At 53.5% G+C, this 12,583-nt stretch overlaps 1 protein-coding gene across 6 annotated transcripts in view; it reads right to left on the reverse strand.

Annotated features, from left to right (window-relative positions):
- The window catches only part of LOC102654448 (protein tiptop), a 65,554-nt gene that overhangs the window by 7,244 nt on the left and 45,727 nt on the right, over positions 1 to 12,583 (reverse strand). For 2 of the 6 annotated variants that reach the window (XM_026444597.1, XM_026444598.1), the window contains exon 2: positions 12,293 to 12,424. The exons of the other annotated variants lie outside the window; for them this stretch is intronic. In XM_026444597.1, the coding sequence (XP_026300382.1) occupies positions 12,293 to 12,359 (67 nt within the window). In that variant the 5' untranslated portion in view covers positions 12,360 to 12,424. The remainder of the gene's footprint in view (positions 1 to 12,292; positions 12,425 to 12,583) is intronic. 6 annotated transcript variants of the gene reach the window in all.

Here is a 12,583-nt window from a genome sequence, read left to right on the forward strand (position 1 = left end):
AAAGTCGAAAGGAGGGGGTGGTAAGGGCGCGTGTAACGCATTGTTCGTTATCGCCTCATTTATCGTTCCCCTTCGATAAAGACGGCGGCGGCGACGTCCGCCGCGACGTGGAACGATAAACGCGCGCCTCTCCATCGTCGAACGATTTCTTATTAACCTTTTCGAGAGAACGTCGACGAGTGTTCCCGGAAGGGAAATTCGCCATCTTGTTCCGGCTCGTCCTCCTCGGCGATGGCGCGAGGCCGCTCGGAAGAAGAAAAAAAGGAAGGGAGGCGAAAGGGAGCGACCGCAGCACACCTCCCTTCCGAGAGGGGTGGGGACAGGCGAGAGCACCGTCCTACTTTGCCGACTGGCCAACCAAACGATCGTTTGTTGGCCGATGGGCCACGGAGGAAGGAGGGAAAAGAGATCGCGCATCGATCCGAGGAGGCATCGGCAACTAATTACGCAGATTTATGTCCCCATTGTCCATTGTCTCTCTCGGCCTGGAGCAGTCCACGGCCCTTCCAACCACAGCCCTCCGCTCGGCCGTGAACGATTCTCTCTCCCTCTCTCAAAGAAGAAGAAGAAGAAGAAAGGATCGCGAGGATGACCGCGTCGACGACGAGGACGAGGAAGACGACAACGGGAGGGCCTCGGGAGGTAAAAGGCATGCGAGGATCGGTCGGAATCGGCCCGCTACCGAGAAGGGGACCCAGGGCGGACCACCGATGCACGCCGAGCTCCGCCCGCTTCCAGCATCCCTCTGCACTCCCCTTCCCTCTCCCTTCCCTCCTCCCCCGTCCAGGATATCGTCCTCGCGCTCGAGATACCGGAATGCAAATAATGCCCGTCCATGCATCGCGCTTAATACACAGAGCTTTATCCTCCTCTCTCAAATTACAAATCTCGATTACGATTTCGATCCACTTGGAATTAAAAGGAAGAATAAGATAAAGGAAAGGAGAAGAGTGATTAGGAGGGAGAGAGAAGGAGGGTGAGAACAAAAGGAGCAACGGAGGAGGAGGACAAGGCACGGGACAGGAGAGGAGATGAATTCCTGATGCGAGAGAAGCGTCGGGAGAGGCTGGCGAGGAGAGTGACAGGAGGCAGACGAAGAGACGATCGGATGGACAGGCGGACAGACTTGGACGTGAGGAGAGAGAGAGAGGGAAAGGGATGGGCGAACGGGCGGTCCGACAGAAGGACGAGCAGAGAGACGAGAAGAGGGAGGCTTCGCATTGTGATTCTCTCGCGGTCTGCCAGAGAGTGACTGACGGGTGAATCCATTCTCCTTGCTCCCCGTCCTTCTTTCTCCCCTCCTCCTCTCCAAGCAACCGGCTCTCGAATCTCACCCGGTCGCTTCGCTTTCCAACAACCGAACGTTTCCACCGGCGATCCTTGCGCCATTTCCTCCAGGTTTTCTTCTTCTCGAGTGAGAAGAAGAAGAAGAAGAAGAAGGTCCTCCTCCCCCTCCTTCGAGGTTGGACACGACCGGTTCGATCGACGCGTCTCGCGCTCGGCGTTGACGCAAATGTTTACGACTCGATCCTCTTTCTCCTCCTCCTCGTTGGAGGATCGCTTTGTCTTCGAGGATGGAACGCGTCGGGTGGTCGGATCCGTGTGAGTCACTTAAGAGCGTCCGAACGAGACGACAGGGCCGAACCGAAGACGGAGCACCGACCTACCGTAGTCGGTCTACCTGACTGATTGACCGATGAGCCGACTGTTATCCTAAGTCAACACTCACTCCATCAGCCTGTCGAATCGCCGCTCCTTCTTACTCTTCCCCTCCTCCTCCTCCTCGCGATTCCACCGGTGCATAAAAAATGCGTCCCTCTCTCTCTCTTTCTGTCCCTCGATTGAGACGTTCCCCGTTTCGGGACGAGACGTGTATATATATATATAATTCGGTAGAATGTTGAAAGGCTGCTTCTCTGCGTATATTTTAGAGCGAAAAACGAAATTTATTCTCTCGATCAGAAATTGGACGATGTTTCGATTTTCTTTCGAGGGAAGAAATGGAAGAGGGGGAGAGAGATCGAGTAAATTGCGTCGCGTACTATGGTATTAATGACGAGGCACGCACGGTCGCGCCGTAGGTGAGTCCGGTGATGCAGGTAGGACGAGTGGATGATGGATGATGGACGATGGGATGCGCAAGACCTCTCTCTCTCTGCTCGTTCTTTCGTTTGTTCGTTTGGTCGATCGCGCAACAGGCGACAGTGATGATCGATGCGTGGCTGCCGGATAGCTGCTGCCGTAGCTGCACCCGCTTAAAAAGCTGAAATCCGCAAACCCGTTCTCTCTCTCTCTCTCTCCAATTCGAATACCGGAAACGAACGATACTTATTTTCGCGAGAGGATTTCGAGGATTTATCTCCCTCTCTCTCTCTGTTCATAGAGAGAGAGAGAGAGAGATGACAGGAGGACGCCTTCATCGCGATATCCGTCACCCGTCCTCCCCCCTTCGACTCTCCTTCTCGTCTCTTTCTTCCACTCGCCGTCACGCCGCCTTTCGAAATGTCACTCCCGTTACCGACTGCCGGTACGGAGCCCGTGACAACAATAATTGTCAGCGAAGTAACGTCTCTCGAGTCGGCTACGGACAGGAGGAGGAGGAGGAGAAAGAGGAGAGGGAAGCAGCAATTCTAGAGTGAGAGAGAGAGAGTTAAAAAGCGCGAGAGAAAGGGGAGAAAGGGGAGGATGATCGAGATCGAGCGCGGCTCGCGAGAAGGAGCGGAACACGGGTCCGCCTCTATTTATAGAACCGGCAACAAACACGGAGCAGCTGGTGTCGATCCGTCCGGTTATCGTTTCGTTTACACAGCCTCCGCGTGTCGCGCTCTGCCCCCGCTCCGCCAAGTGGTCGCCCCCTCGAATTCTTCTTTCCGCCCTTTTTCCAACGTTCGATCGGGTACGACGACCTTCCGCCTCTTCCTCTTCCCGATCTTCCGCTCGCAAGGGTTTCCTCGGCGTCTTAATCCCCCTCTCGAGAGTAAGGGAGGGGGGAGAGCGAGTGGCCGGCCGGTCTTTCGCCGCGAGGATCCCGAAATAGGCTGCCGCGGCGCACGAACCTCACCGATCCGTCCTAATAAATATCGTGTCAACGTAAATAAGTGCGATGCCTCTCGTCGTGGCACGGAAAGAGAGAGAGAGAGAGAGAGAGAGACGGATCCGTCCACCGAATGATGGACGGCTGATGTAAGGAAGGACAGGTGCGCGTCTCCTCCATCTTCATCCTTCTCACACACACATATACATATATATATATATAGAGTTGATTCGATGTAATTTTTCTTGCTCGAAAAAACTGTCGTGTCGATCGTCCGTGGGGACGATATTCCGTGAAACGCGAGTGCCGTTTCGAGGACGGCACCGATCTATAAATAATACCGCGATGCGGATCAGGTTTTACGAGCGCGGTTTCGATCGAGAGGAGCGATTCTTCGCGGGCAAAAATTTCGATTTCGAGAGAGAGAGCGGGTCAAGTCAGTCAATCGTCGCGAGAGAATCGTCGTGGTTGTCGTCGTGGTCGTGGTCGTGACGGTTGTCGGTATCGAAAGGAAAGTCTAGAAACGGTTCCAGTGCAGTCGCGAGGGGGGCCGAGGTCGGGGCAGATTTATGCGACACACATGCGGCAAGCCGTATAACTCACTCGCACGCCCATAATATCTTCCCCCTTCGTCTGCCGCTCTCTGCATCTTGGCCGCCCTCCCCTCCCCCAAAGGCATCGTCGAGATGAGAGACAGATACACCAATAACGCCGAACCCAGGCCGTCCCAACGATATTTATTACGAATTGCCGGGGATTATGTTATGCCGTCGTACGGCGGTTCTCGTCTCTTCCCCCTTCCCCTTCTCTCCGCGATTTCGAATTTCTCTCGACGAGAGAGAGAGAGAGAGAGAAAAAATCGAAAGGTTCGTCGACCGATCGACGAAGGGGATGGTTCCTTCCTCCCAAAGGAGAAATAAAGAGAGAGAGAGAGGGAGAGGGAGCGGCGATAAAAGAGAAGGAACGGGGTTGTGCGGTGGCCGAACCGTGGCTAGTTAGTCGGAGATCGTAGTACCACCTTTGTTTGCACGCCCCACCTTCGACGCGACATACACACACACACGCTCACGCGCGCGAACGCGGCTCGTGTGTGCGCGTGCACGCACACCAGCGGCGGGGCGGTAGCCGTGGCATTATATCGTGAGCACAGAAGTAATTTATAGTTGCAATAATTTATTGGGTACCATGGGGTTTATACTTGCCTGACGTGTAGCCATCCGTCACCGTCAGTGACGTCACCTCCCTCCACATAATGACTACCTACGCCCCCCTCGACTCCCCCCGGCCGCTCCCCGGTCGTCGTGCCCCCTCCCCCTCCCCCTAGCCCGGTCACCGTACACCCTTCTGCCTAACCAACCCCACTCCCCGGACCTTTCGCCGTTTCTTCTTCTTCTTCTTCCTTCTCTCCGATCGCGCCAACTCCTCTCCTCTCGCCTTGTTCGCGCCTTTCTTTCGTCGTCGTTTTGCGAGAGAATCTCGGTTGGATGGAAGAAGAGAGAGGAAAATACTACAGCAGTGGACCTCGAGTAAGAAAGAAGGGAGGAGAGAGAGTTCGGTCCGGAACTAGATATGCTCGTCACGTTTCTAGCTCGCCTTGGAGGCGAGGAGGGGGGAGGAGAAAGAGGAAGTTGGAAGAGGCGAGAGAAGGTGTCGTTGGAGAGGGCGATATCGCGCGCGGTGTCGGCACTGTCGCAGGAAGCCGACGTTGCGAGTGGAAATGACGTTGACGGGCGTTTGTCACTGTCCTCGGCAAATAATATCCAACACCGCCCGGTGTATACCCATCCTATTTACCTCCACAGAGGCTTTCTCCCGCTACGCGCGCGCGCCAGCCTCGTCGAGAGAGCGTGGAAAAGAGAACCGTGTGCGTGCGCGTTTGCCGCGTATCTCTGTGTGTGCGCGTTTGCGCCACAACTGTCGCGCGTTCGTGTCGTACACGCGCATAATCGGTTTGCCGCGCCACGTCGGTCCGCTTCTTTTTCGACCGTCGCGTCTTTTTCTCTATATTCGAGCTCGAAAGGGACGTCGAGAATCGTAACTCAGAATTTGCACTCGTTCGATAATTATACATTATTCGATTGTCATTCAATCAATAATACGAGATTAAATAGGTTCTTCTTACAATATGTGTGTTTTCCAGAGAATTGACGACGTTTATCCCTTCCACTGCCGGTTCTCCTCCACTTAGAGCGTTCTGAGAGACGTCTTCGGCGACAGGTAATTAGAAAAAGTTATCAGAACTATCGTCGGAAAGGGACAGGTGGTGGGTAGGAAGAAGGGTGGCGCGGCATCGAATCGAGCGGGCAAGTTCGCCGGGTTAGAAGGTGGAAAGGCTGAAGGGTCTTGGCGACAGCCGTCAATCGATTGTCAACCGGGTCAACCGACCAACCTAACCCGAACCTTCCTACTATCCTCATCCTTGTTCCGATATTGTCGCGCTCTCTTATTTCTTCTTCTTCTTCTCCTCCTCGAATACTTCGATACGTATCTTTGCTTCGAGTATTCGAAAGATTGGGAGGAATCGAGCAGTAGCTTGAAGAAGCAGCAAAGTCTCGTCGAAAATTATTAGGGTTATTCGTAATTGCGGATCGAGCGAAATTCGGTTGGGTTAATTCGACGGTGTACACCTTTGAAAGAGGAGGAGGACGATTTTGTCGGAATGATCGATCCTCCTTTCGCGGAATTTCGTCTCGCGGAGATCGTAAACCGTGATTAAGGACGTCGGTCGATCATCATCGGCTGCTTTACGATTCTCACGTATTCGGAAACTCGAGCATTCGGCGGTGAAAGCTCTCTGGCTTGGAAGGGTGGGAAGGAGGGAGGGGAGAAGTTAATCGAGCGTCGCGAGCCGCGTGGCTCGTTCAATTTGCCTCGATTAACGTTCGCCGGTTGACCAACGAACGAGTTGAAAACATCGAATGTGCATACGAACAAGTAATGAAAGAAAGAGAGAGAGAGAGTACAATTTTTAACAATTTCTCACGAGTTTATATATATATATCTCTTTCTTTTCTGGTCGATGGAATCGCGAGGCATCGTGGACGTTGGCAGAAAGCTTATTTCGCGGGCTAAAGGAGTAGGCAGCCGTCTAGCAACCCGTCGTCCCGGACCCTCCCCACGGGTAACGTCGATATCAAGACAGCCGTCCGACAGATCAATGCCGTGAACGGCGACGACGCCTGGGCGTCCACCGTCGTCCAAAGAGACGACTTCCAGTTGACGGACGCGAGAGACCTGTCCCTCTCCCCCTCTCCTTCCGCTCCCACGTTCCAAAATTATCCTTGCGGAACCGTACAACGATATACCTTACACAATTGATCTTTTTCTCAATCCTTCGTTACGATGGACACTTTTCACGGAATGTGAAAGAGAGAAGGAAGGAAGGCTGGAAAAGGAAGAAGCAGGACGTAACCACACCCGTGGTTATATATATATATATATATGGAGGAAAGAAGAAAGGAAGAAGGGAGGGAAGAGGGACAAGTCACAGTGGTCCCTTCCGAATATCGTGGACGGTTTATTGGTTTTGTCTACGGCGGATCTGCTCGAATCTCGGCCGTGGGAGGAGCGGGATGCCTGGAGCGCGATTAAAGGGGGTGACGATCCGTGACGTAGAGTTATTTCGGACCGGCCTGGGATGTGTCCTCCCTGGGAGGAGGAGGGAAGAATTCGTTCGTACGTAGCCGCTGCACGACCTCCTTTCCTTTGCAAAGAGGAGCGCATTCCACGCGTGTCCATTTCCCCGACAGTACACCCGAAAGTGCACCCCTTTCGAACTAACCTCGCGATCTTCTCCCTTTCCTTTCCCTCTTCCTTCCATTCCTTAATCGCAAGGAATCAAAAGTGGAAAATTTTCGACCCGAAAAGAGCGCGCGCTCAGGGAGGAAAGATCGTGGGGTGTGGTAGGCGAAAGCTCCTCTCTCTCTCTCCTCCGCGTCTTTCTTTCGCGTGCATCGGACGGAGCGAGAGCACAGAAACGAGAGAGAGAGGGAAAAGCGAGAGAGGAGAGGGAGGAGGAGAGAGAGAGAACAAGGGGGATCCAGAGAGGGTGCGAGGGAGAGGGTAGCTGTTTCATCTGTCACCTGCAGACGCCGCCTTCCTTTCCGTCATCGTCCCTCTCCGGCGGCAACCACCCTCCCCCAGCGACCCCCCTTTAATAATAACAACAATAGAGCCGGACTAGCGGCGGTCGGTCGACGCGGTGGCACGCGAGGGAGGGGGAGCGGGAGGGTGGGGGAAGGAGCGAAGCGCTGGGACGAAACCGGACGGACGGGCGGACGGGTCTGCACGGGTCACAAGACGGCCGTGTCACGTCCGCCTCGACCCTTCTCCTCGACAGGTCCACCCCGCGCCGTCAACTTCACCCAGGGATGTAGTGGACCACCTTGAGTTTCGTCGTTCGATACCGTAGCGCGCGCAACCACGATTATTCGTCGAAATAATTCGACGTGTGCGCGCTATTTTCGAGCAAGGAAAGACAAATACGCGTTCCTCGATTCCTCGACTACTACTACTACTGTTAGCGGACGGCCAACCCTTTCTTCCTTCTCTCTCTCTCTCCTTTTGTCACGTTGTCTCTCTCGCGACCCTTATTACGCGTCGCTGCTCGACTTCATCATCAGGGAAATGTCGCGCGCGGGCATTAACTCACGCGCACAAGCGAGCGGCCTACGGACACGCTATGCTAATGTCCAAAAACGACGCAGCCGTGTGCGTTGCGGATGCATCCGCGGTATTCCGCGATAATGGCCTCCCAAGTTGAAAGAGGAGGTACGACGTATAATACAACGGCGAAAATATAACGGCGAGCCTTTTTCCCTTCCTTCTTTCTTTCGTTTCCTCTCCTTCTCGCGTGTTTCTTCGGTCGCCCCGCGGGTTACGCGAGAGGAGGGAGAAATTCGGATGGAATAACTCTTCCCTGGATATACTTTTCGATTTGATTCGTGACCCGAGGACGACGCGTCCCGAGCATTAATCGTTGGTAATTTCATTCGATTTAATTACCCGGCCGCCGCGCCCCGAAATCGGGCGAGGCATTAAACCGTCCAAAACCGAGTCGAATGTTTGCATTTTAATACGTACTCCCTCTCCTCCACACTTTTGCGCGCCCCTCCCTCCCTCCGTCCTAATGATAGACGCGTAACGAGCGCGACGCTGCATCAATTAACGGCCGATAATTAGCACGGTTGGAAGCGGCGGCGGTTCGCCATTTTTCGCCATTCGTTCGCCACCGATTTTCGCGCCGCTCTCCTTCCATTTCGAGAGAGGGGGGAGGGGTTGTGCGTGGGGCCATTAGGGAAACGGGAAGAGTGTGTCACAGCGTGAGGTGCGTCGAAAACCAGTTCAAGTTTCCACGGAACCCCGTTTCCGTGCTCGATCGATAAGGTCGTGCAAAACTGAAATAATTTGGTAAACGTATAGGCGCGTGCGTTTAAACGTCATCCTCTTCCTACTGTGTGCGCTTCGCTCACCACTACAATCGCGTCGTCGCGTTGCATCGACGCGACGCGGCGTTTGTAATTTTTTTTGCACCCATCTTTTTCCTTTTTTTTCCCTCGTCCCCCGAAAAGATAATCCAATCTGGGACGATGATCGAATTTATTAAACGGGCGCGTGTCCGAGGTCGCGCTCGTATTATAACACTGCGTCGAACGGGCAGAATCGAGTCGATTTCCACCGCGAGAAATCGAGGAGAGCTTTGGAAATTGGCGGAGGCGGATGAGAGAGAGAGAGAGAGAAAGTAAGAGTCTGGAGGGGGAAGAGGAGGAGGAGGAGGAGGAGGTATACGGCCGCGAAAGGAGCTTTGTCTCGATCGTTGTCGGCCTTGAATAATCTCGTCCTCGGAAATTTGATCGACACCGGTCAAACGGGTCGACCGGACTTCAAATACCCAGGTACCAGATTCTTGGCTCTCGAAATCTCCTCTCTCCCTCTTCTCCACGCTCTTCTTCTCTTGCGCCAAGTCTCTTACTTCTTCTTCTTCTCGTTGGAGCGAAACGTAGCGATCGTTCGAAACACCCTCCGGAGAAGAGCAGAGAGAGAAAGAGAGAGAAGAGGAGCGCATGGCCGGAATAACTCGAAAGTGTCGGAACGATAATCTGACGGCGGCAACGTGACGGACGTACCGCGTCCACTTGGCGTCCGTTCCCTTCTCTCTTTTCTCCTTCTCCTTCCCCCTCGTCGAGATCTGGACAAGCGTTGAACGTCGATTAAACGTCAACGTTTCCAACGGAACCTCCTCCTCCTCCTTCGTGCTGCGCATCCTCGCGATACGCGCATTACACGAATAGAAGGGAAACCTGTCTCCTTCTCCTCGAACTTTGCCTCCTTGCCCGCTCGCGAAACAGAAACGAAACGAAAGGGAACGAAAGCGAGAGACGACGGATCGAGGTCGTCCCGATATTAATTGCGATACTTGCCACTCTCTCTCAACAGAGAGAGAGAGAGAAACGTCTTCCTCTCCATGGCTTCCTCTCCTTTTTATTCCTCCGCCGCAGATCGATTCCGACAAGCGTAACCGTACGGCGCGTAATCGGAATAATTGACGTGGATTCTCTCCTCGAGCACCAGATCGGCGAGCGCGTAACACCGAAGCCGGAAAAGTATCCGCGCGGCAGCTGGATACTTTTCGAAAGAAGGGAGGGACAACTATTGTGCGTCGGTTGTGAAAGGCTCGGTCGCGCGATAGCATCGGCGAGAGCCGCCCCGCTGGCAGGTGGATCTCGTATTATTCGCCGCCCTCTTCTTATCGCGCCACCCTCATTAATCCGCGCGGAAGGAAGCCTCGCCTGAATCGGGAAATTTTTCTTCCTCCCTTCCCTCTCCTTTCTTTCTCGTCGAGAAGGAGGAGGGAGTTGGATCGCGATACCCGGTTTTCGCCCGGTCCACCTACGGCCCTCGGACGGAAATAGACGATACGCGTGGCAATAAATATCTCTCGTATTATAATTAAGCCGAGTGGATACGATGGAGAGAGGTTGGGACGATGGACGCGCGCGAGAGAGAGGAGAGGAATTTCTTGGAGATGAATCTCTCGGGGGAAGGCGCTGCCGCTTAGCAACCGTGCCTCTAAAACTTTGCGGTTTATCGGTGGTGGACACGAGTTATATCGACTCGAGGAGGCGCGCTCGGCCTTGCCGCGTCCGTCTCTTGCTCCTTGAGTGGCAGCGATTCATTCCGCGCTCTCTCTCTATCCCCTCTCCCTTGTTCTTATTCCCAAGCCGGGCGCGAACGTGTGCAACGCATCGACGTGCGCCAAAACAGAGAGAGCGGCGAGACGCGCCCAACGTTTCTCTTTCTCTTTCAAAGTTCGAATCGCTGCTAATTATAGTCGATATTTTATCTTTCTGGTGTTTATTATTTCTTCCATATTAACTGTCTCGCTATTGTCAATTCTTTTCAAAATTCTATAAATAGTTCGGTAAGTCGAATTTCTTGTTATGGCTCACCTCCTCTCTCGCAAAAACCGTAACCGAATTCATTGCCGAACGACAATCTTTATCCAAGCTAACCTAATCGAAGAAAAAAGTATCGATCGTTATCTATCCCTTCTCCTCGAGATAAATCGTGGCTCGCTGCCGAGAGGCAACGGGAAGGATCAAGCGATGTCTCTTTTCCACGGCTCCGTTTACGCGGCGGAGTTTTCCGCCCGACTAATATTCGCCGCCGTTCTTTTGTTGCGCGCCCCGCGACAATTCGCCCGCTCTTCCGCCTACGCTCGCAACGAATTTCAGCCTGATTATTCGGCGCTGTGGAGTGACGTTTCTCCCCCCCCGACGTTGTTTCCCCGGATTAAAATGCTGCCTCCCCGTGCAAGTGGATGCGAAATGGGTCCTGCATCCCGCCTCAGGGAACGAACTTGCGCCTCCTTGCGTCATTTCTTCCTCCAACAATTCGATTCTTCGATACTCGAGAAGAGATAATTTCGAGGAAGCTGTGATAAGACAACCGAGAGAACAAAGTGCGGGGCTGGAACGTATCGGACGTGGACTTGGTGGGCGTATATAGATATAACGCTCGCAGGTAGACAGGTAGGTAGGTAGGTAGGTAGGTAGGTAGGTAGGTAGGTAGGTAGGTAGGTAGATACGCGTGCGAGCGGGGAGGGGAGGGGAGCGGGGACGGGCACATAAGTCCGCAGCTGACATCGCGGTGCAAGCCTCGCGTCTGACTCGAGTATCGACAGATATTTAAATGAATATTCCTCCGCTGTTAGGGATCCTCCGCTCTCTTTGAAATCAAAGCAGAAGGTACAACGGTTCATTTAGACGTCCGCCGATATCCAGCCGGACCGGTGGATACAGGGATTTCGCTTGTCACGTCATTCGAGGGTTATCGTCGAGACGACCGCCACGATTCCCTGGCCGGGGGCTATTGGAAAGGGAGGGGGAGGGAGGGAGAGAGAGAGGAGTCGCGTGTCCCTCCTCCACGACCCCGTTTGTCCGGCACACGCACGCGGCTTGTACTTTATCCGCGTCCGTTATCAACGATCGCTCGATATCTCCTCATCCACGGCTGCTTTTCGGCTTCAAGCTTTTCCTCGAATATAAGCGTCTCTCTTTCCCTCTCCAAGGATCGATGCAGAGAGATAGGTGTGTATATATATATATATATATATATATGTGTATGTGTAAGGAAGCGGGAGGTTTCGAGAGTGCAACGTGCCCTCCTTTCTACCTCGAGCCCGTGACCGTTGCCAATTTCGTTCCTCGGCCGAATTTGAGCGCGGTGCCTTTTCCGCGTACTAATCGAGCGTACGATGACCGTGACCGGGCGAAATCGTTTAAATAAGCGCTAAGTACATTGGTTATAATTGGCCGCCACCAAGATTCGAACAATTTATATCACAAGTATCGCGGGTTTGTCGTGATAACTCGTCGCGGGCAAGGCGATCGTCTTCTTCTTCTCGTGTTGTTCGCAAACACGAGCAATAAATCTCCCCGGGCATTTCTAATTTCTCCACCGAAATGCACACACACGTAGAGCGCACACGACGACACCCGACTAATTTTCGCCGACGAATTCTCGTCCCTTTTCCTTCTGCTCGAAAATCTTGGAAAAGATCGATTCTATTCTACTCGCATGCAAGCAAAAATTTGAGTAAAACTTCACGGATGAAAATCGCGGTGGACGCGAAGATCGAACGTACGTAGGGGAAAAAAGGCGCAGAAGAACTAAGAAGTACGTGCAGATAAGGTGGATGCGTGCGCGTGTGCGTGCTCTCGTGCGTAGTGATGCGTTGCGTGTGGTTGGGATATTTACCGGTAAGATTATCGCCGCGTTGCTGCGGCCACCGAAAGGAAGGCCTCGGCTGCTGCTTGCTGCGCATGTCTCCCGTCCGGTGCGGCGGCTGCGGGCCGCTCGCTTTTCAAACGATCGGAGACCACTACTTACCTGAAAGAGAAAAAGTCAGAATGGTCATAAAAATAGTTCGCCTCGCGGCCACGAGACCACGCTCGATTCGATCCGCGCACGAGGATGGAAAGAACTTTCTTTCCTTTTTTTCCCACCCTCCTTTTTCCGACGACCCTGCTCGTTTTCCCGACCCGACGT

This window comes from Apis mellifera, linkage group LG13 (assembly GCF_003254395.2).
Source record: "Apis mellifera strain DH4 linkage group LG13, Amel_HAv3.1, whole genome shotgun sequence".
Classification (NCBI taxonomy): Eukaryota; Metazoa; Arthropoda; class Insecta; order Hymenoptera; family Apidae; genus Apis; species Apis mellifera.